Below are 25,650 nucleotides of genomic sequence, written 5' to 3' on the forward strand. Positions count from 1 at the left end.
TTATTTTTTATTTATTTATTTTTTATTTTTAAACAGGAAAAGATTAAAAGATAATCGGGCCTGACTCAGCATGAATGCTGTTTTTCAGCAGGTTCCTGCTCTGCAGAACATAAAAACAGACAAACATCTCATCCATCAACACAGTACAAACAATCACCAAACATTTAAGATAAAGAAAAAAAAGCAGGCTACTATCTCAGTTGCTACAGCGATAGTTGACCATCAGATGACGAGCATGGGATTTCTTAAAATGTCTCAGTGTACGGGCAGCATGTTGACTAAGTGGTTAGCACTGTCACCTCACAGCAAGAAGGCCGCTGGTTTGAGTCCCAGCTGGGCCAGGAGGCCTTTCTGTGTGAAGTGTGCATGTTCCCCTCATGTTTGTGTGTGTTTCCTTGGGGTGTTCTGGTTTCATCCACAGTCCAAAGACATGTGATATAGGTGAACTGGATAAGCTAAATTGCCTATAGTATGTGAATAGAGTGTGTGGGTGTTTCCCAGCACTGGGGGTTGTACTCTCAACGCTGGGTTGAGATTGGAAGAGCATTCCTGACCAGTTTCACCTAAATATTATTAAATAGTATTAAATACCCCAGCTCATCTTGCATTAAAAAAATGAGGAAGTAACAGGAATGTGGACATATATTCACATGAATGCATTACTGACATTAAGATCACACTGTTTGGTGTAAAATATTTTGTGTTTCTATTCATTGTTTTGGTAGGGATGCTGATGTTAAGAGTTGATGTTGCATAATTAGAGTTTTTTCCTGAATGATAATGCTGATGTTATTATGATGTTCTGCATTTGTTTCAGTGAACCATTATTGCCTTTACAATATTAAAAGAAAACAGACGCTCTGATGCTGGGAAATCTAAGAGATGCGTTAGAAGATATAACCAGAGAACAATTGCTCTTGAGAAGTTCTCAATGATCCTTCGGTCAAGCACCTTTGGGAAATAGGAGGAAAGTCAGTCCTTGGTAATTCTTTTTCCAATCTTTATATATCGTGAGTCTGTTTGTCAATTTTTGATTTCAAGTGCTCTTTGTAAGCTAAAATGTCTCCTTTCCACTTGGTGATGGTTTGCTTTTCACAGACCCAAATTTCCTGAGCCACCTAGAATGAGATGGAAAAACAATTAAATCACACAATCCAGATATCTAGTTAAATGTAGAAATAAAAACGCTTAAATGTGCCATAGCATGATGATCCACATGGGATCCTTAATATGCGTGCCCCAGTCTGAGTTTGATTGTCCACAACGTTTCTTAATGAGATTACAATAATTTTTCACCTTATTTTTAAGTCCATCTAAGCTTGTATTATACTTACTATTTATAGTTATTCTCTTTTTGTCTTATAGTTGTTCTAGTTATTCTTAAGGCCATGAGTTGTAATATAGTCTTTTATTAATGTAATGATGACAGTGCATTCATTTTGGCAGCAGTCATTTCAAATAACCTTTCCCCAAATAATGATTCAGACATTAAACATGGTCATTCTGACGTTATATTTCGTGCACTCCACCTATATGCCTTAGCGCAAAAACTTGTTGACATGGTGCCGGTTAGTGGGAGGACGTTTCCATTTCTGGGATATTATATCTCATTTGCCGTCATTTTTTATTATGAATAGATGGGACACTCCCTTAGCTTCCCGGAGACTTGGGATGTCTGTGAACATTTGGTTCATTAACAATCCAATCCATAGTAAACTGCATTAGTCGTTATGCACTAGATTATGTTCTTTCACTTGCAAAGTATCAGTAGAATAATTTTCAGTGAACTTCATGAGATTGCAGACTCTACTAATTTACGCTGTTTAGTAAGTCTGTCCCTAATAATGTTTTCCATTTCCTGGCGTTGTCCTCCTCAAAGACATACCTGCTGAATAAGTCTGAAGTCGTGGCTAACCAGCATCATTCCTCCCTCAAATTCATTGATGGCCTCAGCCAGTGCATCAATAGTCTCTATGTCCAAGTGATTGGTTGGCTCATCCAGAAACAGCATGTGTGGATTCTGCCATGCTAGCCAGGCGAAACACACCCGGCACTTCTGGCCATCAGACAAGTTCCTGATGGGACTGACCTATGAAGAATGGAGTGGACAGCCAAACAAACAAACAAAATATTAAGAAAGCAAGTAGAGTGTACTGTATTATCTGGTGCTGTAGTACCCCTCGCCCTGTACATTAAACAACCCACACATGTACCTGCTGCTTCCCTGTCAGGCCATAACATCCAATGATCTTCCTCATCTCCTCCTTCTCTTTGATTTCTGGGAAGCACTTCATCATGTACTCCAGAGGAGACAGATCGAGCTCCAGCTGCTCAGTCAGATGCTGCAAGACAAACATGACACCATGGACAATACTTACTATGAACACATACAGCTGAAGCCAGACTTATTAACCCCCATTTATTTTTTTTCAATTTCTGATTAACAGAGAGATCTTTTCAACAAATTAAAATAACTGATTCATTTTATCTTTGCCAAGATGACAGTAAATAATAATTGACTTGATAATTTTTAAGACACTTCTATTGAGCTTAAAGTGACATTAAAAGGCCGAACTAGGTTAATTAGGTTAACTAGGCAGGTTAGGGTAATTAGGCAAGTTATTGTATAATGATATTTTGTTCTGTAGACTATCGAAAAAATACAGCTTAAAGGGGCTAATAATTTTAACCTTAAAATGATTATTAAAAATTAAAAACAGATTTTATTCTAGCCAAAATAAAACAAATAAGACTTTCCCCAGAAGTAAAAATATCAACAGATGTACTGTAAAAATTGCTTTGCTCTGTAAAACATCATTTGAGAAATATATATATAAAAAAAACACACATTTCCCACACAACCCCTATTTTGTGCATGTCACACTTATAAATGAGACCACAGAAGCCATTTCCACACAAAGGTTGTGATCTATAAAAAATCTTTTTCCACAAAAAGGTTGTGATCTCTCCTGATGGGAGAAAAAACTGGACCATGTGTAAACACATTCTAGAAAAAAGGTTAATGGGCTTTATGCACAGCTAGTGTTTTTTAGGCAATAATGAAATTCCGGTGAAAGGTTTTTGTGTCTGTTTTCAATTTCATAAGGTTCCTTTTACAGCATCAATGTTGTAATGTAATTTCAGTTAAATAGACTTAAGCATCCATTTGGTTGGTAAATTGTAAAAAGAAACAAAATCCCATTTAAACGCAGGTGCTGTCATTAGCCACAGGCTAGTGCAGAAACTCCATTGAAAATACTGGCGTAAAATTAATTCCCGTATTTTAAAAAATGTATATTAACATAAAAGACAGATTAAAAAGTAGAATAACAAAAAAAAAACATTTAAAAAATGTTTTTTTTATTAAAACATTCTGAGCTAAACTGGCAAGCCGAGTAACAGAGAAGGTATGATCAATATGTTTGCGTCTGGAGTGTGGAATTAAAAGAAATATCTGGTTGCAAAGATTTAGATTATAACGTTAGTAGAGGGGGAATATTGATGCAATGATTTGGTAAAATAGAATTGCTAAACGGAGCAGCTAAACTCCGCTCCAGTCCCACTGAAGCGTGCAGGAGACAGATTTAAACTTTGCCATTGATAATGATAGGTTTTGTATTGGAAGTGAAAATGTATAAAGTAAAATGTTCTCTGACCACTCCTGATATGTTTAATTTTTTCTTTTTTAAAAATACTTACTGCAAATGAGATTTCTGAAATGTGGATGTTATTTAGACACCTAATTTAATTACTTTTTATGTTGTAAAACATTTATGAAACAAAGTTAATACAAACAAAAACATACAGTGCTCAGCATATATAAGTACACTTCTCACAAATCTATCTTTTAAATTATTTTTTTTAATAGGAAGCTATACAATATTATATTTGTGCATATAGATTAGATTAGTCAGTACTGAAGCCAAATCTGGATCTTTCTAACAAAATTACTTACAATAACAGACCAAAAACGAGTACACCCAAATCTATATGTTATAGAACAATGTTTAATACAAATTTTAAAAAAAGAGGAAAAATCAAGAGAAGCAAAATAATAATACTATTTAAAAAATGGAAAAATGTAGTTGAAATTTTGTAGGTTGTAAATTTTGTTTTTGTCAATATTTTGATGGAAGATTTAATTTGTATTATCTCTTAATTTCTTAATATGTTTGGTTAATAAAATATTATTTTAGTAAATATATCTGTTAAATAAACCTGTTTTGTTTAAATACACCAAAATACATTGCCTATATTCACTGAAAATGGGGTGTACTTAATTATTAACTGTAAAAAATAATAAAGGAGTTATATAAATACATATAAAAAAAACAAATATTTAGGAGTTGATCAAAAATTAAAGTAAAAAAATATATATAATTTCATAGTTGATGCATAAAATATCCTGTTGACAAAGTGTGTTTAATTGATCTGATGCTTTTAATAAGACATATTTTGCAAATTATGAAAATTGCACTAGTTCTCCTACTAATCGATTGAAAGATAAAAGTTGATACCTGCCCACAGACCCTCCCTCATCAGTGAAGTGGCTGAAAGGGGAGACAACTACATCCTATGTCCGTTGGCTTTTCACTTTTTTCTTTTCTTTTTCTGGTCATTTGATACCTAATCCTTAATAAATGAATGAAGTTTTTTATATATATATATATATATGTATTTTACCACTTCTTCCTATTGTCCTGTTGGCCAAACCAACTGCATTAACTGTGCAGCATGAAATGTAGGATGTAAGAATTTTCCCCGTATATAAATTCTCTGGTTGGTTGTAAGTAAAGTTTCCACACAAAGTTTTATAAATGAGACCACAAAGTATTAAAAATAAATACAGCATTTTCTATTAAGACAGTACCTGGTGATACCTGCCAATCTTGACATGTGAGTGTTTCCTTATCATTCCATCTGTAGGGAGAAGCTTCAGGAGACAAAACACAAGAGAATAAATGATAATGATGCACTTTTAAAACTTTATTAGATGGATCTGTAAACATCTTCACATCTCGCTTTTCATAACTGACCTCTCCCATCAGCAGCTTGAGAAGTGTGGACTTCCCCGCCCCATTGGGACCAACAAGTGCAACCCGTGTGTCCAAGTCAATGCCAAACTCCAAGTTCTTATAAATAATTTGCTAGTAAAATAAAATTAAGGTATATTTATTAAGTTTCAGACTTAAGGCCCATTTTCACAAAGAATGTTAGCAATAATAATCATTACAGTAGAACAAACAATGCATGATAACATTCTGTTCATCAGAAGTGTGTGCTGCTGTTTTGTCATCAAGTAAAGACCTTTATCATCAGGGTTAAATTATTATTATTTTTTTATAGTTCATCAGTCTGAAAATAATTCCAACAATATCACTCTTCTATGTCATTATTGCAGTAGCTTTGGTGTGGACTTCGCTGCTCTCTTGTAATGTAAAGCCTTGTACAATATAGACATGTCTTTAAATTAGACATAGGACTGAATATGGCAACACGCAGTAGGAGTAATAAAACAAAACTCTTAAGCCAGACGATGCAGTGTCAATGAGCTAGCAGAGTGTCAGACAGTGTGAAAGGCTGTGGACTCACGGTGTCACTGGAGTATCTGAAGCTGACATTCTGCACCATGATGACAGGAGGAGGAATTGTCCCACAAGGAGGAAAATAAAATGACAAAGTCTGAAGAAGAAAGGTGTAGTTAAAACCCCTGACAAAAGTTTAAGCTGTGGTTACAGTAAACACAGTACAGTTTAGTACAGTGTTTCTCAAACACGTTCCTGGAGGACCACCAGCTCAGACCACATTTTCTATGTCTCCTTAGCCAAACAAACCTGATCAAGATCATCAGCACATTGGAAGAGATGAAAAGCCTGAAATGGCTGTTACAGACAAAAGAGACATCCAAAACGTGGCGTTGGTGGTCTTTTTGTTGACTGAAAATGCTCAGTTTGTTGCAACAAGTGATCGTTTCAATGTTAGGAGCCCCAATGATTTGTATATATTTATACATATACAGTATAACATATAATATTTATATATATTTATTTTATTTATTTATTTTTTATCTGAGGACCACATTTTCAGCTAAAAATATTTACTGTTCTACAAAAGAGCAAATGTGTAGGGTGAGTAAATAAACTTAACTAGCTCCTATGGAGCACAAGAACAATCATGTCTATGTTTCTCACTTTTCATTTCTTTTGTCTCGGTCATACTGTAGCATTGTGCAACTGATGAAAGTCATTTAGCATTACTACATTAATGCTGATAACAGATCTTAGGCAATAGAAAGTGACATGCAAAAACTCCAAAGGGTCACAGGCTAGCTAGCGTGTGTGTTGATGTGTTTTGGTCTACGTGACAAACCTTATCATTCATCACTCGAGCTGTTAGGCCAGAGGCTACCATTTTCTGCAGTGTTTTTTCTTTGCTTTGAGCTTGGCGAGCTAGCTTTGCAGAACCATGACCAAAACGGGCAATATAATTCTACAGGAGGTAAAAGGAACAAATTTGTTTTATTTTCACCAAAAAAAAAGCATTTAAGGCAATGAAAGAAAACAATACACTACCTGATAAAAGTCTTGTCATCTATGCAAGTTTTAAGAACAAATAATAACTTGACTTCAAGTTGATCATTTGGTATCAGAAGTGGTTCATAAGAAAGGCAAAGGCCTCTAGATTACGCTTATTTATTTACCAAAATAAAATATGATCATGCCTTGATTTTGAATGATTTAATTATGACAGTAAGGTCTGAATTTGCTTAGACTAAAGTCTTGTCACTTTACAGAAATAATGTTCAGTATAGAGTATAAAGTCATGCTGCAGTGGAGAAAGAATGAATATTGTGTATGATTCCCATGAGCTTGGAGGACTGCATCCATAAATCTCTGCATCTCAAATAACTTATTAATAAAGTCATCTGAAATGGCAAAGAAAGCGTTCTTGCAGGACTCCCAGAGTTCATCAAGATTCTTTGGATTCATCTTCAATGCCTCCTCCTTCATCTTACCTCAGATATGCTCAATAAGGTTCATATCTGGTGACTGGTGGTGGGCTGGCCAACCCTGGACCACCTTGACCTACTTTGCTTTCAGGAGCTTTGATGTGGAGGCTGAAGTATGAGGAGGAGCGCTATCCTGCTGAAGAATTTGCCCTCTCCTGTGGTTTGTAATGTAATGGGCAGCACAAATTGATACCTCAGGCTGTTGATGCCATCCATTCTGAAGATCTCTTGCACGCCCCAATACTGAATGGAACCCCGAACCATGATTTTTCCTTCACCAAACTTGACTGATTTCTATGAGAATCATGGGTCCATGCGGGTTACAGTAGGTCTACTGCAGTATTTGTGATGATTGGTATGCAGTTCAACAGATGATTCATCTGAAACATCTACCTTCTGCCATTTTAACAATGATGAACTAGAAGTCAAGTTATTGTTTGTTGCTCTTACATTTAGGATCAATGACAAGATTTTTGTCAGGTAGTGTATAAATATAGCACAAATATGCACAGTTTCACCTTCATGTGAGCTATCTGGTCCTGCTCCCAGTTGTACCGCTTCATCTGGTTTTCCTCCAGCTCCTCCCTGGTCTTTACATACTGGTCATAGTTCCCCTAAAACAAACCTTTCATTACATTACAGAATATAATTTCTCTGCTCTCAAACTTTGAAATGAGTGTGCATGATGACTCATGTGATGACTGATGAGTGTGGCATTGGACCAATTTCTGTTCATATTTAGCAACAGTAATGAAAGAATGAAATTTCACACCACCTAAGACTTGACAAAAGGCATGATCGTAGAGATTTTTTGAAAAAACATACAGCTATTGTGTTTCACCATTCTAGACACTGGCTGAGCTTCATTCATGATTCTCTATGTTGGTTCTCTATTTTTTAAATAAGATGCTGCAACATAATGCACTTTACATTTAAATTCGGTCATAACTTTCACTCCAAACCTGTCTGACTTTTTACATATTAAGTATGAAACATTTGAATTACATTTTAAATGTTAATTTTAAAATGTTAAATGTAAAGATGTCATTTATATGGGGCGTCACAGTGATGCAGTTTGCATGTTCTCCCAGTGTTCATGTGGGTTTCCTCTGGGTTTCCCCCACAAGTCCAAACACATGGGATACAGGTGAATTGGGTAAGCTAAAAATTGTCCGTATTGTATGAGTGTGAATACTGGGTAAGTTGGCAGTTCATTCAGCTGTGGCAACCCCTGATTAATAAAGGGACTAAGCCGAAAAGAAAATGAATGAATGAATGAATGAATGAATGAATGAATGAATGAAAGAAAGCAATTTATACTTCAAATATATCAATAAAAAAACACAAACATTTTTCAAAATCTTGCAAGTCTGAAGTAAAATGAGAATAAATGAATGTTGACAGTTTTGATTGTGAACTTTTTCTTTAACTGCCTTCAACAGATTCAGGGTTGTTACTCTATTGTGGACACCAAACTCAAGGACTTCCAAGGACTTTTTAAATCCCTAATAATTTAAATTGAATACCTTTGTAATTCACATCCCCAGCATGTATAACGCCATGAAAGTCCTTCCTGTAATTAACATTTAACTTATACTTAATATTTACATTACAAATGTCATAACAATGATGTTTTAATGTCATTTATAATAATGTTGACCTTTTTAAACAACTGTTTTAAAGTAATGTTCAAATAACCTCAATACAATTACTTGACTTCTCAGTCTTGGCAATATTCAAATGATGTTTCTGAAAGAGTGCTATAACGCATTATCTGTTATTGTTTATGTAAGATTGAAATTTAAAGTTTTTTAAGATTGAAATTTCAAAGTTTTTGAAAGTAGCACAGAACAATTGTGGAAATAACATAACTTTAAAATTCAAGAAATTTTTAAGGACCTATGTTTGTTTTAAAGTGCTTTCCAGACCTTAAAAAAACATGTCTGAAAATCAAGCACTTTTAGGAAGCGTGGGAACCCTGCAGATTACTCACCTATCAATAGTAAGCAAAAAAAAACAAAACAAAACAAAACAGCACAGCACTTACAGTGTAGTACTTGAGCTTCCTCTGGTGGAGATGAATGATGTTTGTGCACACACCATTGAGAAAGTCTTGAGAATGTGAGATGAGTACAAGAATTCGCTTAAAACTGAAAGAAAAAAGATAACAAAAACATATTCATTTGAAAAATACTTTTTTTCAAAATAATAGTTAGTCAAATAAACTACAAGCCTTTAGATTTTCATCTTATTTGATTGCATAAATACTAGGACATTTAATGAACATCAATAAAAGTGCTCACGACTTCAGTTCTTCTTCTAGCCACACACAGGCATCCAGATCCAGGTGGTTAGTGGGTTCATCTAACAACAGCATGAAGGGCTTTATGAAAAGGGCTCTAAACGAAAAAATAAGCAAATGGAGATTTAAGGAACTTTAATGCTTTAATATTGGCATATGAATTAAAGTGGTAAACTAATTCTGACCAGAGATGATTAATTTCACATATTAAATTCCAACAACTTCCAATAAAATAAAAGTTATCTTCATCGTTAAACATAATAGTCTATAAAATGCAACAACTTTAAAAAGACTTAAAAAAACTGCATGGCTTGACTGGCCTTTAATAGAAAGAAGATTAAAATCATACACTTGTGTTTGTTTTTAACCCATCATGAAATTGAAGAAACATTTTTAATCACATTCCTCACCTGGCAAGTGACACACGCATTCTCCAGCCTCCACTGAAGTCTTTCAGTTTCTTTCGCTGCATAGCAGGGGTGAAACCGAGTCCAAAGAGGATTCGTGAAGCTCGAACTTCAGCTTTGTCTGCGTCCAACTCCTCTAAACGCTCATAGATCTCCATCAGCTTTTCACACTCTGCTGTAGCGCAGGGAAGAGTAGTTCTGGATTAATGGAGCTACTCGTTAATAAAACCAGAGCAAATACATAAACAGAAGTGCATAACACTGATAAGGAGATAAGTATATCATGCTGATTGAGTGTTGGGGGATGAAATGTGGACGAATTCATTAATGTGTGTAACTTACAATCCTCATGAGCCAGTCGCTCAGCCTCCTTCTCAAGCTTTATCCTCTCTTCATCAACCTCCATAACACACTGCAGCGCCGTTTTCTCACTAGGGGCCATCTCACGCGTCAGATGGAAGATGTCAATGTGTTCTGGGATGGGAACTTCTCGGTGGCCAATGGCAGACAGCAGCATTGACTTACCTACAAAACCAGTTTCAAGAAAATTCTCATCCACAAAAGCCTCTAACCTCAGATTAGTGTGTTTGATCATTTTTGTTCATTAATAGTTGACTGTAAAAAGCATTGGAGAATGAGCTTTCCTAGCTACAGTCATTTGAAAAAACTTTAGACACCCTATTAAATCTCATGGTTTTCATATTAGGACATAATAAATGAAGTTTCACAAACTAATTTCGAGAGGAGCACGGGATATGATTGACTGCAGCTGGCCACTCATCTACACTCATTAGCTAGCCAATCAGATTCATCCAAACTCACTATAAGTAACCTAGCTAAGATCTACTCCCTTATCTTCGTTTTCCGAAGAAACCCCCATCCACCCCTTCTCCTCCTTTCCTCTTTTGCCGAGGGGAGCTCTCGAGAACACTTGACCTCGTACTCCCCTCACATGCTCTATAGACCTGGCGGGAGCCCTGGGCTCAACTATCTCCGAGCTCAGGGTTCTCTCCCGGGACAGCATGCCAAACCTGCTAACAAGTTGTCAAACAGTATCTAAGTGTGAACTCTTGAAAAACTAATTTACAAGATTCTTGGCAGATCTTAAAATGTGAAAAGTAAAACATCACATGACACATTACATTGTGTCATTATTTCTTTATAAATAAAGCCAAGATTGAAAATCATGGATGACAAACAGGACACTCTATAATGCAGATGACTGTAGACTCAGTTTAGCTGGAAGAGTTTTGGAGTTTCTCCAGAGCTCTCACCACAGCATTTCAGTCAGGATGAGGTCTGGATTTGGATTAGTGCAATAACATTTTTTGTATTACTTCCTTCATTTATGTTCCTCCGGCTTAGTCCTAAATTTATCAGGAGTCGCCACAGCAGGATGAACCGTCAGCTATTCCGGCATATGTTTTATGTAGCGAATGCTCTTCCACTCTCACTATCCACTCTTCCACTATACTCTCATACACTACGGCCAATTTAGTTAATGCAATTCATTTATAGTGCATGTCTCTGCGGGACTGCGGGGGAAACCGGAGCACCTGGAGGAAACCCACAAAAACACAGAGAGAACATGAAAACTCCATAAAGAAATGCCAACTGACCCAGTTGGGACTTGAACCAGCGATCTTCTTTCTGTGATGCGGCAGTGCTTACCACTGAGCCACCGTGCCGCCCATTTTTGTATCCTTATTTTATTAAACTGTTTATTTATTTTAATTATGCTTTACAACTAAGACAAAAGTAGATACAGCAGATTTAACAATAAACATGAATAAGCCTAAAACAAAAGCACAAACTGACATTAAATGTATTGTATATGTAATCATGTGAGGAGTTGGTGTGTGATTGTTATCGGTATTAGATGTACACCTCTAAATCTTGTATATGTTTTAAGTTTGGAAGTGATGGATTAAGGAGAGGAGGGGAAAATTATGAGAATAACACCAATATTATGAGAGTAAATGCTAGTTGGTAGAAGACAATATACTAATGGGAACAGTTAATAAGTAGAAGAAAAAAAGAAGAAATAAAAATATTCATATATAATGGACAGAGCAGAGTATGGACAGAAAAGAGAAAAAAATGAGAGAAGATAGAGATAAAAAAAAAAAGAATACACTAATTAAAGTAATACAAAAAACTACGGGTTGAGGGAAAGGGATGATGGGTTGCTGGTGCTGAGGTCGAGGTGATGTGGATCCTCATAGACACCAGAGAAAAGTATGAACATATCATCAAAATAGTGTTAATATGAGTTTGGTTTTCCTCACATACGGTAAAGTTGACTTCCTATTTGAGTTTTTCATTAAACCTCTCCCAAACCCTGTCTACAAAACTTGTGTGATCCAGGTTGTTGTAGTACACAGGTGTGAAATAAATTATACATAAAGAAATTCATTAATTCATTCATTCATTTTGTTTTTGGCTAAGTCCCTTTATTAATCAGGGGTCGTCACAGCAGATTGAACCGCCAACTTATCCAGCACATATTTTAACCAGCTACAACCCATCATTGGGAAACATTGTTCATTGTTATTTTATTGTTCATACGATCCTATTATAATATATAAATATGAATATTATAATATATAAATATGAAAAAAATTGGAATTTAAGCAGGAGTCTTAAATGTTTTACATGACTGTATGATTTCATGCAAACTTTTAGCAACAGGCCTATGTACAAATATGAAATAATAGCTTCAGTGTCACTTATACCTGTGCCATTGAGACCAATGAGGCCGTAGCGCCTGCCAGAGTTGAGCTCCAGGCTCGTGTCACTCAGTAACTCTTGTCCATGAAAGGTGAGAGACAGACTGCTGATGTGAACATCTGTGCTGTTGGGGTGGGAAGCCAAAACACCTGTTACTGCCCGTGCCTCTGTCTTACGCATCTCAAACTCGTCCAGCTCCTTGGACAAAGCGGCAACATCTAAGTGAAAATGTGACATAGAAAAGGAGTGATTTAGGAGGAAAGAACTGAAAATAAAGCTATAAGACAAAATAGTTTGCCATGTAAAGAATAACTCATAAGTCCTGGAATAATGAACGGTAATGCACAACCAAGATATTAGCCATATTGTAAAGAGGAGTTGCGATGTCCATTGTTTTTCAATTCCACAACAGAACAAAGTCCTTTTTTTCTGTTTATACTACATTAACATTGTTCGAATGTTCAGATGCTTTTTTGTTGTCAAAATATTCAAGTGTAGAACCATGTACTGCATCCCAGTCTTGGTTGACAATTCCAATTTAGGCTCATTTTGGAGCTTGTGATGGAGGTTTGAGTCACTGATGTGGAGTCATGAAACAGAGAGAAGTGCTTCGATTTTGCTATTTTAAAGGCTTTTAATTTTGTTTTAAATGTTTACATTTTTGTTTCTAATACATTTAAAATGACCCAATTTCTCAAAATGCTTCAAATTATGTCAGAATATTCATTACTTCTAAACTTACACATTCAAGCTAGTTGATTGACCTGAACCACAAACAACTTGACCAACTTGACCAGAGCGTTTCTCAGAGGTGGTTTTACTTTGTGGTGCATTATGAAATGTTATAGCTGTTATTCCTCTGCATCAGCATTAACAAGGGTAAATTCATCAGAGTCTGTGTAATGGAAATTCATTTTTAGATGACCTTTATGTATTGGAAACTTGTTTAAGACTCATTTTTAGACATGCATGTATCTGTGTTCACCATATGTTCGCCATAAAACCTATGTGTACATTTTCTGTGTACAACTATGTTCCTCTAGGTACTTATCTGGTCTTTGTGTTTATCCTAAGGATTTCCCTTATCTGGCTATGTGAGGGTGAACATTTCTTTAGGGGCCACATCACTGAAATGTATGGTTACTTAAGAAAGATGTATGGTTGTTAGGACATATAGCAGGAACGGCGGAAAACGCCTGAAGTAAATGCAGATTAGGCCTTATTAGGATTTGACCTCGCAAGCAGTACAAACTAGATAAAAGGGTGAACATATTTTGCTTCAGTGTCTCATTCTGCAGAAACTGTTGTTGCTGTATGATTGTGACCTTCTTTATAAAGAATAAAACTTTGAAAAGACATCCCGGGTAAGACTTTGTTTCTTTACCACATAGAAAGCCTCTTTAAAGAAAATTGCCACTACAGTGTGAAATTAACAAATGATATTACTTGAGTATAAAGGTCATTACTTGCTTATGCTGTAATTTACCTATGTTTCTGTATGTGTTCACATTACTGTCTGTACACAACTGTGTGTCTGTACATGTGTACTTGGAATACAAACAAAAAGATATATAGAGTTTAGCCTTAACTGGTATTTGTGGGCAAAACTTTAAATTTTAAACCTAACTTTTTTTAATCTAATTTTTTACAACATTTGCCTCAATAATGCATTTATAAGTTGATGTTTTTCTGTTCTAATATTGACTTTAAAGACCTTTGATTTATGTAAAATAACTTAGCCAAATCATATGAACTGTAATGCAGTAAACACACCTGGAACTTCTTTATAGCTGTGCACTAATTGAAAAAATAACTGCTCACTTAAGCTTTTTTTAATCAGTCGAACATTTAATATCCCTGTGGAATTACTGTACTAAACCACACAACCTGCATACAATAAATAACACAATAAGTGATGCGTAAATAACATTTTGTATCTGTGGCAGCTTGGTGGATCAGTGGTTAGCATTGTTCCACTCACAGTACTCACAGTAAAAAGAGTCACTGGTTCGAGTCCTGGCTGGGCCAGTTGGCATCTCTGTGTGGAGTTTGCATGTTCTCCTGTGTTTGCATGGGTTTTCTCCAGGTTTCCCCACAGTCTAAAGACATGCAGTATAGGTGAATTGGATAAGCTAATGTGGCCATAGTGTATAAGAAAGTGTGTGAATGAGTGTGTATGGGTGTTTTCCAGTACTGGGTTGCACCTGGAAGGGCATCTGCTGTGTAAAACATGTGAATAGTATGGAATACAGCCTCTGCAATAGAGACTAAGCTGAAGAAAAATGAATAGAATTGAAACCTGTAGCTATGTTTTGTAAAGGGCCGGTCATTGGTAGGGCCAGACGGAAATTGCAGATGTTTTTTGCTATTTCTGCTGAGAATTTTGGTAAAAGTCTGTGGATTTCTGCTGAATTATTTTGGGAGTATCAGAACTAAATCCTTAATATATAAAATAAAAATTTATATCTTTTTAACTTTTATTTAATGTTTAAAATACAAATCCAATTAGATTCACTTTATTTGGTAAACAAGGCAAGTTTGTCACATAATATATGTAGTAAAAGACAGAAAATATTACTTTACAAACTGCATTGTACATACATCAGATGAACATTTTCACATTAGTCTTAAAATAAATAATATAAATAATATTACTGAAATTAAGCAAAAAACTGAAAAAATATAGATTTACACACATTTACTCAAGTAAATAAAACAGAATTAATGATGTGCTAAAAATCTGCAGAATTCTGTGTGCACAGATTCCGGATGGGCCAAGTCATTGGCCATATATCAGTGTGAACTGTCAGAATGTTAGAAGTGAGCAGTTAGTAAATAAAACTCTTGTCTTAATTGTCCTTTAACTTGAGGAACTGTATTAATAAACTCACCTCCATTCGCATCTCCATTAGTTTCTGCATCATTCACTGGGTCATCTTGAAGCTCTCCATCTCCGTTCACCTCGTCATGCTTTTTTGCACGCTGTCGAGCTTTAGCGGCCTCCTTCTTCTTGGCAGCCTTCTTCTTAGCAAGATCTGATGGCATGGCGGCAGAGTTCTGCAAGTTAATAATAGTAAGTAAATGTCATTATCTATCATGATAATATAATATTTGCATACTCCTTTATTGCTTTAAATATCATTAAGTTGAAGTGGACATAATCAGCAGCAATAATGCTGATTACATATAATTATATAAAGTTCATTCCCACATACAGTTCTCATTGGCTTAATTCTATTCGATTCATGTGCATTTATTTCAAAGCAAATTTACACAAAGAGCATGTTTCTACTTTACAATTAGGAGCTATGTGGTTATTGCAAGTTAATAAGTCAGTACATCTCTGCCAATGGAACGACACAAAACAGCAGGTAATCATTGAACATGAATATTGATTGAACTTCTGTGATATTGGTTACACTGTAAGGAAAACGTTAGGTTTTATAGGCTGCGTTGATTTAGAGTTGACTTCAGCACTAAACGTTGTGTCAGTGTATAAAAAAAATAACCTGTGAAGTTCTGCACACGTGAACTACAGTGCAGCTCAACTTTAATACGCTAGCCATTCAATTACATAAAAACGTTTTTTTACTAAAGGATCAACGTTGTTATTATACATTGATCTCAAATTAACACCTTTTCTAATAACGCCTTCGACGTCTCTATGGGAGACTTTGCGAACTTCACAATTTTATTTATGACAATATAAGTGTACACTCGTGCACGGCTCAATTTGTGTCCAGCGTTACAGCTGGCATTCTTAAATAAATGACAGCAGGAGGTGTTCAGGGCCCGGCGTTCAGCTCATTTATGCAAAATATCTAAGCCGGATATTACCTCACTTATGTCTCACATACAACAGCATAATAACAATGTTGAAAGAACACTGACAAGACAAACAGTAAAGCGTGTTCGTACTGTACCTTACCTTTCCTTTCTGCGACAAGTAGCGCGCAGGTCTCTGACACGCGCCCGGGTAGGCAGCTCAGGACGCGCGCGCACTGACCGTATTTGGTGAAGAGCAGATCACCGCCTGCTGGTCAGACATACACGCTTCAGCGTGCTGCTGACGACAGTGTGATGTAACTGTACAATCATAAAAACTGCTTATCGCTTACTCCACGGTATTAAAAAGGATCAGGGTTTTAGTAGTTGTTGTTATTTTATGGCAGGCAGTGATAGTAGAATATACTTACTAGTCTAAGACCTTAGTCTTATTTGACATATTGTATGCAATGCAACAACAAAACACACAGTACTCGTTGACCAAGGGATTTATACAATATTGGGAAATAATATTGTGAAAAATCATGAATTTTCAAAATTATAAAGGATTTCTTTAAGATTTAAGAGTTCTAAAGTCTTGTTTATTTCGGCTAGAATAAAAGCAGCCTACTTAATTTTTTAAAAACCATTTTAAGGACCAAGTTAGCCCCTGTAAGCGATATTTTTCTCGATAGTCTACAAAACAAACCATTTTTATACAATAAGTTGTCTAATTACCCTAACCTGCCTAGTTAACCTAATTAAGCCTTTAAATGTCACTTAAAGCTGTATAGAAGCGTCTTGAAAAATATCTAGTCAAATATTATTTACTGTCATCATGGCAAAGATAAAATAAATCAGTTATTAGAGATGAGTTATTAAAACTATTATGATTAGAAATGTGTTTATTTTTTTTCTCTCCCCGTTGAACAGAATTTGGGGATAAAATAAATGGCTAATAATTCTGACGTCAACTGTACTAAAGTATTAGTATGTGCATTCAAAATATTTATATTGCCTCTTTGTTGCTGACATTTTATTCGACAAGTGAAACTGATGGCTGCTTCTCACTCAGGACTGTTTATGCTAAAGAATCCCTTATTAAAGCCAGAGGTTTTATTCAATACCAGTAATGGATCAAGTGTTAATCCATTCAACATCTAGGACAGGGGTTAGATAATAACTGCAAGAGCCTATTGAGAAAACACTTGTAATAAAATGATATAGTCTAGCTTGAGATTGTTACAATGACATTTTTGATATACGTTTTTGAACAAACGTTTTTTAGTCCAATTACTTATATTTAGCATAAAACTAATATTTATAATTATTATTATCACCACTAACACTTTTAGTATTATTATTATTTTTCGTTTGTCTCGTAGACACTACTACCCACCTCTCCTGTAGTCTAGATATTGGACATTTGACAACCGGACTCATTTAATGTATCTTTCATGTATGATGACGCAGGAATGAGCACGGGGCTGTATCTCGGTGCCATCAGCCCGAATGTGTGCAGCGGCGGCGGGACTCGTGTATACGTGGAACTGTTGTGCTCGTGCTGCTTGTTTCCTTGGGTCCGTTTAAACGCATTGAGTCAATCTTCCTCTTCAGAGTCAGCACATCCGCATGTAGACTCGATCGACGATGCTGGAGACATTTAGAGCAGAGCCAACAAAGTCATTTCGCGACTGCTTTTTTGTTTTTCACAGAAGCATTGGGACGATACGAGCCACAGGAGGTTATCCACGGTGGACTGCAGTGTCTGAGGATTAGTGTGTTTTGGGGGAAATACTGCTGGTGCCTGCTAATGTTGCTCTGCCTCGGTGTGCAGATACGCGAAGCTACGCGAATTATAAATATCTAATACCGGAAGGTTTGTCTATTGAATGTAATTTATCGCTAGTTGTCTTTCCGACGCAGAACCATTCCTCAAAGTTAATATCCTGAACTTTATAGTATTTCAACTGTGCATCGACGTTGTATGTTTGTTGTCTGCAAATGGTCTCGACTGGCTAGCAGACTGACCTTATGTGCATCACCGGTGAAGGCGACTCTCACATTATGTTTGCATACATGTTCGCCATATCACATGCAGGAGAGTGTCCGGCTACAACACAGTGGACTTATTCATTAGCTGTGCCTTGGTTTTGTATAGCTGAATGCTAAATCAGAACCATATGTCCTGACTTTGGTAGTTTGACTTTAAAGAAGCAGATCCGATTGCTTGCTCCTGCTCCTTCTGCTTTGCCATCTTCACTAGTCATGCTGATCTTTGACAGAAACTGACAGGAACCAAATACCTTTGCATAATCTGTCAAATACCTGCACGCCAATCACCCGTAAACAAGACTTTGCTGTTACTTGAACTGTTCTCTGAGGAAACCTCAGTCATCCACTGACTGTCTCTCTGAACACTCATCTCCAGCATGCGTCTGTCATCTTTTCTGGCTGTTTTCCGGCCTGCTCTGCCTCTCATCCTGGGCCTGTCTTTGGGCTGTAGCCTCAGTCTTCTGATGGTGTCCTGGACGCAGGGGGACACTGATGAGGCTTGTGGAGATGACCTGGGCAATGGGAGACTCGTACACAACGGTCATATCAGAGATCTCCACAATGGTCAAGAAGGGGATGGAAATGAGGACTTCCAGCCTCGCATCGTGCCCTATCACAAAGATCCCAACAAACCACACAAGAAAGTTCTCAGGTGAGTCCTCCAAACCAGTGCAGCTTGAAAATAGTTGATGTGTACAAGCCGTTCACAAATGACAAGATCTCAGTATTTAAAGGGACAGTTCACCCCAAAAATTGTAATGTTCTCACTATTTACTCACACTTGAGCAGATCTAACCATTTATGAAATTCTTTCTTCAACACAAAATACTCTGAAGAAAGTTTGAAAGTGAAAGCCACTGACATCTATAGTAGGAACAAAAGAGTACTATGGAAGTCAATGGCGGCTGATTTCCAATATTCTTCAGCATATCTTACTTTGTGTTCAACAGAAGAAAGAAACTCAGGCGGGTTTGGAACAAATAGTGGAGTAGTATATGACAGATTAAAAATGTTTGGTTTATCTATCCCTTTAATATGGTTGCACTCACTTTTATCTATTTAAAAACAATAGAAATAGTTGCCACCAATAGCCTAGTGGTACTCTGCACCGACATATTGCACAGAAGTGCTCATGACGACTAGAGTTTGTTTCCTGGCTCAAGGGTATGCTGATCCTTCCCCTTCCTCTGCTCCCAATTTTTTTCTTACTGAAATCTCCACTGTCCTATCATAATCAAGGTAAAAACGCCTAAAAATGACTATATATAGTATTTATAAAAACTATATACAGTTGAAGTCAGAATTATTAGCCTCCCTGAATTATTAGCAACCCTGTTTATTTTTCTGTTTAATGGAGAGAAGATTTTTTTCCACACATTTCTAAACATGATAGTTTTGATACCTCATCCCTATGAACTAATTTATTTTATCTTTGCCATGATGACATTACATAATATTAAGACACTTCTATACAGCTTAAAGTGTCATTTAAAGGCTTAAAAAAAGGTTTGTTCTGTGGACTGTCGAGAAAAAATATATATAGCTTAAAGGGGCTAATAATTTTGACCTTAAAATGGCTCATAAAAACTTAAAAACTGACTTTATTCTAGCTGAAATAAAACAAAGATGACTTTCTCCAGAAGAAAAAAAAAATTTAATATTAAAACTTGTTCTGTAAAACAATTTGGGAAATATAAAAAAAAAGAAAATAAAATCCAAAGGGGGCTAATAATTCTGACTTCAACTGTGTATATATAAAACAATAGAAATAATCAAAGAAACAAAATAAAATATCTACTACAGTACATGTATAGTAGAGACATGGCAATTCCCAGTTAACAGAAGACCAAAAATGTAAAACTGCAACAAGCTCTTATTAACTAAATATTTAACAGATATTATTCATCTTGCAAACATTAACTGTTTTTGTCATTAACGCGATCTCAATTTATTTACAAGTACAGTATATTAAATCAACTTCTGACCTTTGGCTCATATCAGTAGTCTGTGTTCGTTTGTTTTGGCACAGAGTAATAAGTTCTCAGAGCAGTGTTTTTCACCTCACCTCTGTGCTTCTCTCACAGCTGAATTCTTCACCACTTCGTGAAGTTGCTGACACTTTTTCCATCTCATAAAATGTCCACTACTGCAAATACTAGAAATAGTCCAAACAATGTAGCAGGTTTAGATGAAGCATCAAGGCCTTTTGTGGGCACAGAAAACACCTCCCTATAAGAGTGCTATTGTCTCAAGTATAAATACCATCACTTCTCAGATAATGTCAAATTTGACAATTGTAAGACACATGTTGGGATGTAGTCAGTCATTTTAACTCAGGCGTGTTAAACTCCTGGAGGGCTACAGCACTGCTGTTTAATTAAACACACCTGGGGCCTGTTTCAGAAAGCAGGTTAAGTTAAAACTCAGAGTATTTTAACCCTGAAATGAGAGAAACTCTGGGTTTTCCGTTACAAAATGGCAGGTTTGTTAAACTCGAGAAAGCAGGGTAAGTCAAGCCTGTTTCTAAAAGAGAGTTAACTTTAACTCAGAGTCAGTTACCGTGGTAACTTACTCTGTGAATCTAACCTGGTCTGGAGCAGGTTTTATTCTCTAAACTCTGAGTTTCTGTCGGTCTCCTCCCCTTTTTTAAAGATGAAGCGGTATTTCTCGCATTAGTCTTACATTTCCACACACCTATTTTAGAGCTCATTTTGGAGATGTGCATAAAAACAATTGATGGAAAAGTCATGATTCACATACCTTTTGAAAATACGCATAATATAATATGTGCATAACTGAGTAGGTTAAACTTTTATTTGATAAGATGCACATAAACTACGAAGTGCACTTAAATTACAGTATGTACATTAAAAAATGGTTTGTTAGAGATGATGATGAAAATGTGTGTGAATGGACAAACCAGCAGACTGAACACACTGCAGAACATCTTAAATGTTGTTTTAGTCATTCTAAAATGCCTTAACTGTTTCAGTATTAGTGTATATTATTAATTACCTCCGAGCGTCTGGAGCGTGTCAAGATCTCCGCGTCTGGCTTCAAACGCCCCCACGTGTTCATTGTGTGTCAATTGTCTTCTGAGGCTCAGGTACATTAATTAAATAAAAAATCATTGACGCAGATGGGATTATTATTCTGTCTAAAAATTATTTTATTACTGCTTACCTTCTTAATGTTATATCAACCTCTATCACTTGATCAATAAAAAGGCAGACACATAACAAGTGCACTGTTAAATCTATTAAAACTGATAAAAGTGTATAAAAGTTTAGAAAAAAAGTATAAACGTCACACATTACATTACTTATTTTATTATACTTAAATGTTTAAATACTTAAAATGAAAAATTACGCATTAACTTGAGCAGCTGTTTTCTCATGCTAACTGTCTCTGTTTTACTGATGGTTGCTTCTTTTTAAATATATACACTCATATTTGCTATAACTTTGCATGAGCAGATCAAGTTCAGCCGGAGAAAGAAATGGTGATCTCTTTTTTTAAGATGTTGCCATAGTCACTCGTAATATCTGCGCTCTATTGATAATGCCTTTTTATAGTCACGGTGTGCGCGCTTAACTCTGAGTTGGTCTACTCAAAGTTGATTGACCCAGCTCATATCAGCTATTCTGAAACCGAAAACTCTGAGTTTTTAATCTCTCGGTAAATCAACTCAGAGTTCAAGTTTAAACTCAGAGTTGGTTGAACCTCCTTACTGAAACAGGCCCCTGATCGAGCTAATCAAGTCATTCAGGCTTATCCCATCACTAGAGCTCTGTGTGTTGGAAATGGATTGAAAGTAAACACTGTAAAACTTTGGCTCATTAGGAGCATTTTGACACCCCGTTTTAAAATAATTAGGTCATAATTGTTGCTAGAGATTTCAGTATAATTAATCTCATGTCCCAAAATTCTATGCTCCCAGGACAAGTTCATATTTAAGATTTCAAAAATCAATCTTATGTTCAATTAGGAACAAACCATCAGTCATCTGTTTGTGTTGCATCTTGTTAATTAGATTAAAAAGGGGCGATGAGTGGTCCATGGATGGTAACAGTGGCTTATTTGTTTTACTGTGCTTTGTAATTGGCTTAGTGTGTTATCCCATCACTCTAAGCCTAAACCTCTACAGAGACAATTTTCTAAATGGACAAAGGGATGTCGATATAAAAAAATACAGATTGAAGCAAAAAAGAAATCTCAAGTATCTTAATGAACATACATACATAAAAGTGTCATGCATTATAATGTGTTGTGAGCAAAACATTTTAACATGACTTACACAATACACAAAGTAATGTCATTCAGTACAGTTGTGTGTATGCATGCATGCATTTGCGTGTGTGTGCGTGTACACACACACTGAACTCAAGAATAATTTGATCATGTAAAATAAAAACTACAACTGGACCACAGCCCCAGAATCTTTTGTTAGTTAATAACTACTTGTCATTAGTATTATAAGTGATTATTTGGTATATTTTAAGTACAGGTCAGTATAAGTATGCTGTTTTATTTTAACTTAAATAAAACTGAATGGAATTTGCCAACCTTTTTTTTTCTTTACATGCACATGTAGGGTAGGGCTGCACAATATATCGTTTCAGCATCAATATTGCAATGTGATCATTTGCTATAGTCACATCGCAGCATATATGCAATGTTGAGTTTTGATTATAATTTATCATTTGCACATGTTTTTGATGCCTGTGATTGTATAATGATTTTTAAAAGCATTCAGGTAGAAGAAATTGTACCATTTGTGACCTTAACTTTGATGAATTTTATTGAATTATTTTTATCATTCAGTTACTTCAGTTGTTTGACTCGGGGAAACGATAAATTGTTGTATGTATAGATTGTTACGTGTGAAAATACTCACAACACATGCAAATACAGAAATGCACTGCAAATAGCACAGACCACAACTTGTCAGGGGACCCCAAAAAGTTTATAGATTGTTTATTAGATTTTATGGAGATGCAAAAAGTATGGAATAGTTCATAAATCTCTGACTAAACATGTGCATGAAAATACTCACAATGCATGCAAATAGAGAAATGCACGGCAAGTAGCGCAGACAACATTGTGTCGTGTGACCCCAAAAATTTTATAGATTTTATTTTATTTTTATAAACAATTTTATAATTATTTATTAGATTTTATGGAGATGCACTCCCACTGCAAAGTCATACCAATTGATCTAACATTCTAAATTCTTTCCAAATAGTGATATGAAGTCACATAGTGAAATTGTATTCATATCGCAATATATATCGCAAAAAATGTTTCAATGTTAGATTTTTCTAATATTATACAGCTCTATGCACATGCATAGAGAGAGAAATGCCGAAAACTGGATGCCTATGTTTATATCTGCCAACCTTTTTATAGTTAAATATATAATAATATATTTGTTTGCTTTCACAGGACTCGCTACATCCACACAGAGCTGGGCATCCGAGAACGGCTTCTGGTGGGCATCCTGAGCTCACGTGCCACTCTGAACACACTTGGGGTTGCGGTCAATAAAACAGTAGCTCACCATTTCCATCGAACCTTCTTTTTCACTGGCCTTCGAAGTGCAAAGGCGCCACACGGCATGGCGGTCATCGCTCATGGTGATGACCGACCCGTCTGGCTGATGTATGAAACCATACGACACCTCCACCAGCATCACGCCAATGAGTATGACTGGTTTTACCTTGCACAGGACGATACGTACACACAAGCTGAAAGGATCATGGAGCTGGTTAATCACCTCAGTGCGGGACAGGACATGTACATGGGGCGGGCAGAGGAATTTATTGGGGGTGAAGAACGTGCCCGATATTGCCATGGCGGATATGGGTACCTGCTGTCACGAAGCCTTCTAGCACGACTGCAGCCACATCTGGACTCTTGTCGAAACGACATCCTTAGCGTCAGGCCAGACGAGTGGCTTGGTCGATGCATCATTGATTACCTGGGTCTTAGCTGTGTGGAGAAGCATCAGGTGAGGAAACATTTATATGAATGCACATGAAGAGCTAAAACCTACTTACCATAGCTGCCAACACGCCAGTTTTTCCCGGGAGTCTCCTGTATTTCAGACCTATCTCCCGCCACCCTTTTTGTTATTTCCCCCAAAAAACTCCTGTCATTTCACTTCAGCTATTTGGTACAGTCTGCAACACCCCCGGGCCGCCAACTTTGGTATAGCATCCGATGGCAGCATACGCCAGAAACCCGGTCCATAGTACAGTTACAAACCCGGCTCTCAGTTGTGTTATTCAGTAATCCAGAGACAATTGTTGGCAGCTACGCTACCCAGCAAGCATTTTTGTTTTTAAAAGATGTCTAATAGACGTCTAAACATAGTAATCTTGGCTAAAATAAGGCTAAATTTGGGCTGTCGGTGAAAACCGAATAGACGTCTTAGAATAGACCAAAACTACACTAGTCATCAAATAAACATTAATGAACGACTAAACGTATAGCGTCTGTCTATTTGACCACTAGTCTAATTTTGGGCTATTCTTAAATGTCTATTAGATTTTCACTGACAGCCCAAGTTTAGCATTGTTTTAGCCAAGTTGTCTATGTTTTGATGTGTATTAGACGTTTATTAAACGCACAATTTTTTGCTGGATACTTATTGATCTTCTGTTGAAAAAAAAAAAACACTGTCCTGAACTTTGATGTACTAAAGAGAGTTAACCTATAGACCAATTACCAACATGACGTCATACGGTTCCCCGGTTGCAGAAAACAGACAGGCTGCAATGGGAAAGATGTCATGTTTTGCGGTAGGATGCCGAATTCGTGTCCAAAAATAGAAAACTTAACTTTACCATACACCACACACTGCTTTAATACCGACTGCAGACGTCTTTGGCTAAATGGGAGCTGAATGAAGTGAGGAGCTAATTAGAAATGCTGGACTCTGCAGTTGTCATGTCATATCAGGTCAGTTCACACTATGCTGAATCATACACATTACTCGTTTTTGATTGCAGAAATGATTTCAGCAAAAACAGTTACATGTGGTTAATTAAACTGCTGACGCTGAATGCTAAGAATGAAACGTGAAGGTTACGTTTATTAAGGTAAACTTAGTTTTATATTCACACATTCATTCAGTGACAACTTGTGACACATTCCCTATATTGTTTCCCACGGCACTTTGAATATTCGGTCTGAAATAACCTGCAAGTGTGACTTAAAAACAACATTAGCACTGTTTATTTGACTGTGAACATGTTGTACTTTGATAGTCATTGGCTGTTGCTAATATGATTTCGCTATTTAGAGTTTGCAAATAATATTTTTATGAAATTATATTATTAAGGAGAAAGTCTGAATGTGCGAATATAAAACCAACTTTA

At 36.2% G+C, this 25,650-nt stretch overlaps 2 protein-coding genes across 10 annotated transcripts in view; one reads left to right on the top strand and one right to left on the bottom strand.

Annotated features, from left to right (window-relative positions):
- abcf2b (ATP binding cassette subfamily F member 2b) lies at positions 1-21,552 on the bottom strand. Of its 9 annotated transcripts, none has more exons than XM_087258314.1 (15): positions 20,334-21,552; positions 15,340-15,505; positions 12,454-12,666; positions 10,061-10,243; positions 9,722-9,893; positions 9,313-9,408; positions 9,057-9,159; positions 7,528-7,623; positions 6,370-6,489; positions 5,593-5,682; positions 5,037-5,147; positions 4,871-4,933; positions 2,214-2,342; positions 1,886-2,089; positions 1-1,118 (listed from the first exon to the last, which is right to left on the bottom strand). In XM_087258314.1, exons 1-15 carry the CDS (start codon positions 20,394-20,396, stop codon positions 1,002-1,004), a joined length of 1,926 nt encoding a protein of 641 aa, XP_087114440.1. In that variant the 5' UTR covers positions 20,397-21,552; the 3' UTR covers positions 1-1,001. The 9 variants fall into 9 exon arrangements, with proteins under 9 accessions (XP_087114440.1, XP_087114441.1, XP_087114442.1 ...); XM_087258315.1 differs by lacking the exon at positions 20,334-21,552 and adding an exon at positions 17,613-17,776; XM_087258316.1 differs by lacking the exon at positions 20,334-21,552 and adding an exon at positions 16,372-16,461.
- chpf2 (chondroitin polymerizing factor 2) overlaps positions 17,816-25,650 on the top strand; it is a 12,274-nt gene continuing 4,439 nt past the window's right edge. Inside the window, exons 1-2 of the mRNA XM_087261631.1 lie at positions 17,816-18,920; positions 23,714-24,278. Coding sequence (XP_087117757.1) covers positions 18,646-18,920; positions 23,714-24,278 — 840 coding nt within the window. The 5' untranslated portion in view covers positions 17,816-18,645. The remainder of the gene's footprint in view (positions 18,921-23,713; positions 24,279-25,650) is intronic.

The sequence above is a fragment of the Danio rerio genome, chromosome 7 (assembly GCF_052040795.2).
Source record: "Danio rerio strain M-AB ecotype USA chromosome 7, GRCz13ab, whole genome shotgun sequence".
NCBI classification, from domain to species: domain Eukaryota; kingdom Metazoa; phylum Chordata; class Actinopteri; order Cypriniformes; family Danionidae; genus Danio; species Danio rerio.

Bases quoted from the DNA above. Each gene is read 5' to 3' on its own strand.
- abcf2b (XM_087258314.1), bottom strand. From the start codon at position 20,396: ATGGAAAAAGTGTCAGCAACTTCACGAAGTGGTGAAGAATTCAGCTGT. The intron at 15,506-20,333 runs GTGAGGTGAAAA...ATTAACTTGCAG, and splicing joins GCTGTGAGAGAAGCACAGAG to AACTCTGCCGCCATGCCATC. The intron at 9,160-9,312 runs GTGAGCACTTTT...TTTTTCTTTCAG, and splicing joins CTAGAAGAAGAACTGAAGTC to TTTTAAGCGAATTCTTGTAC.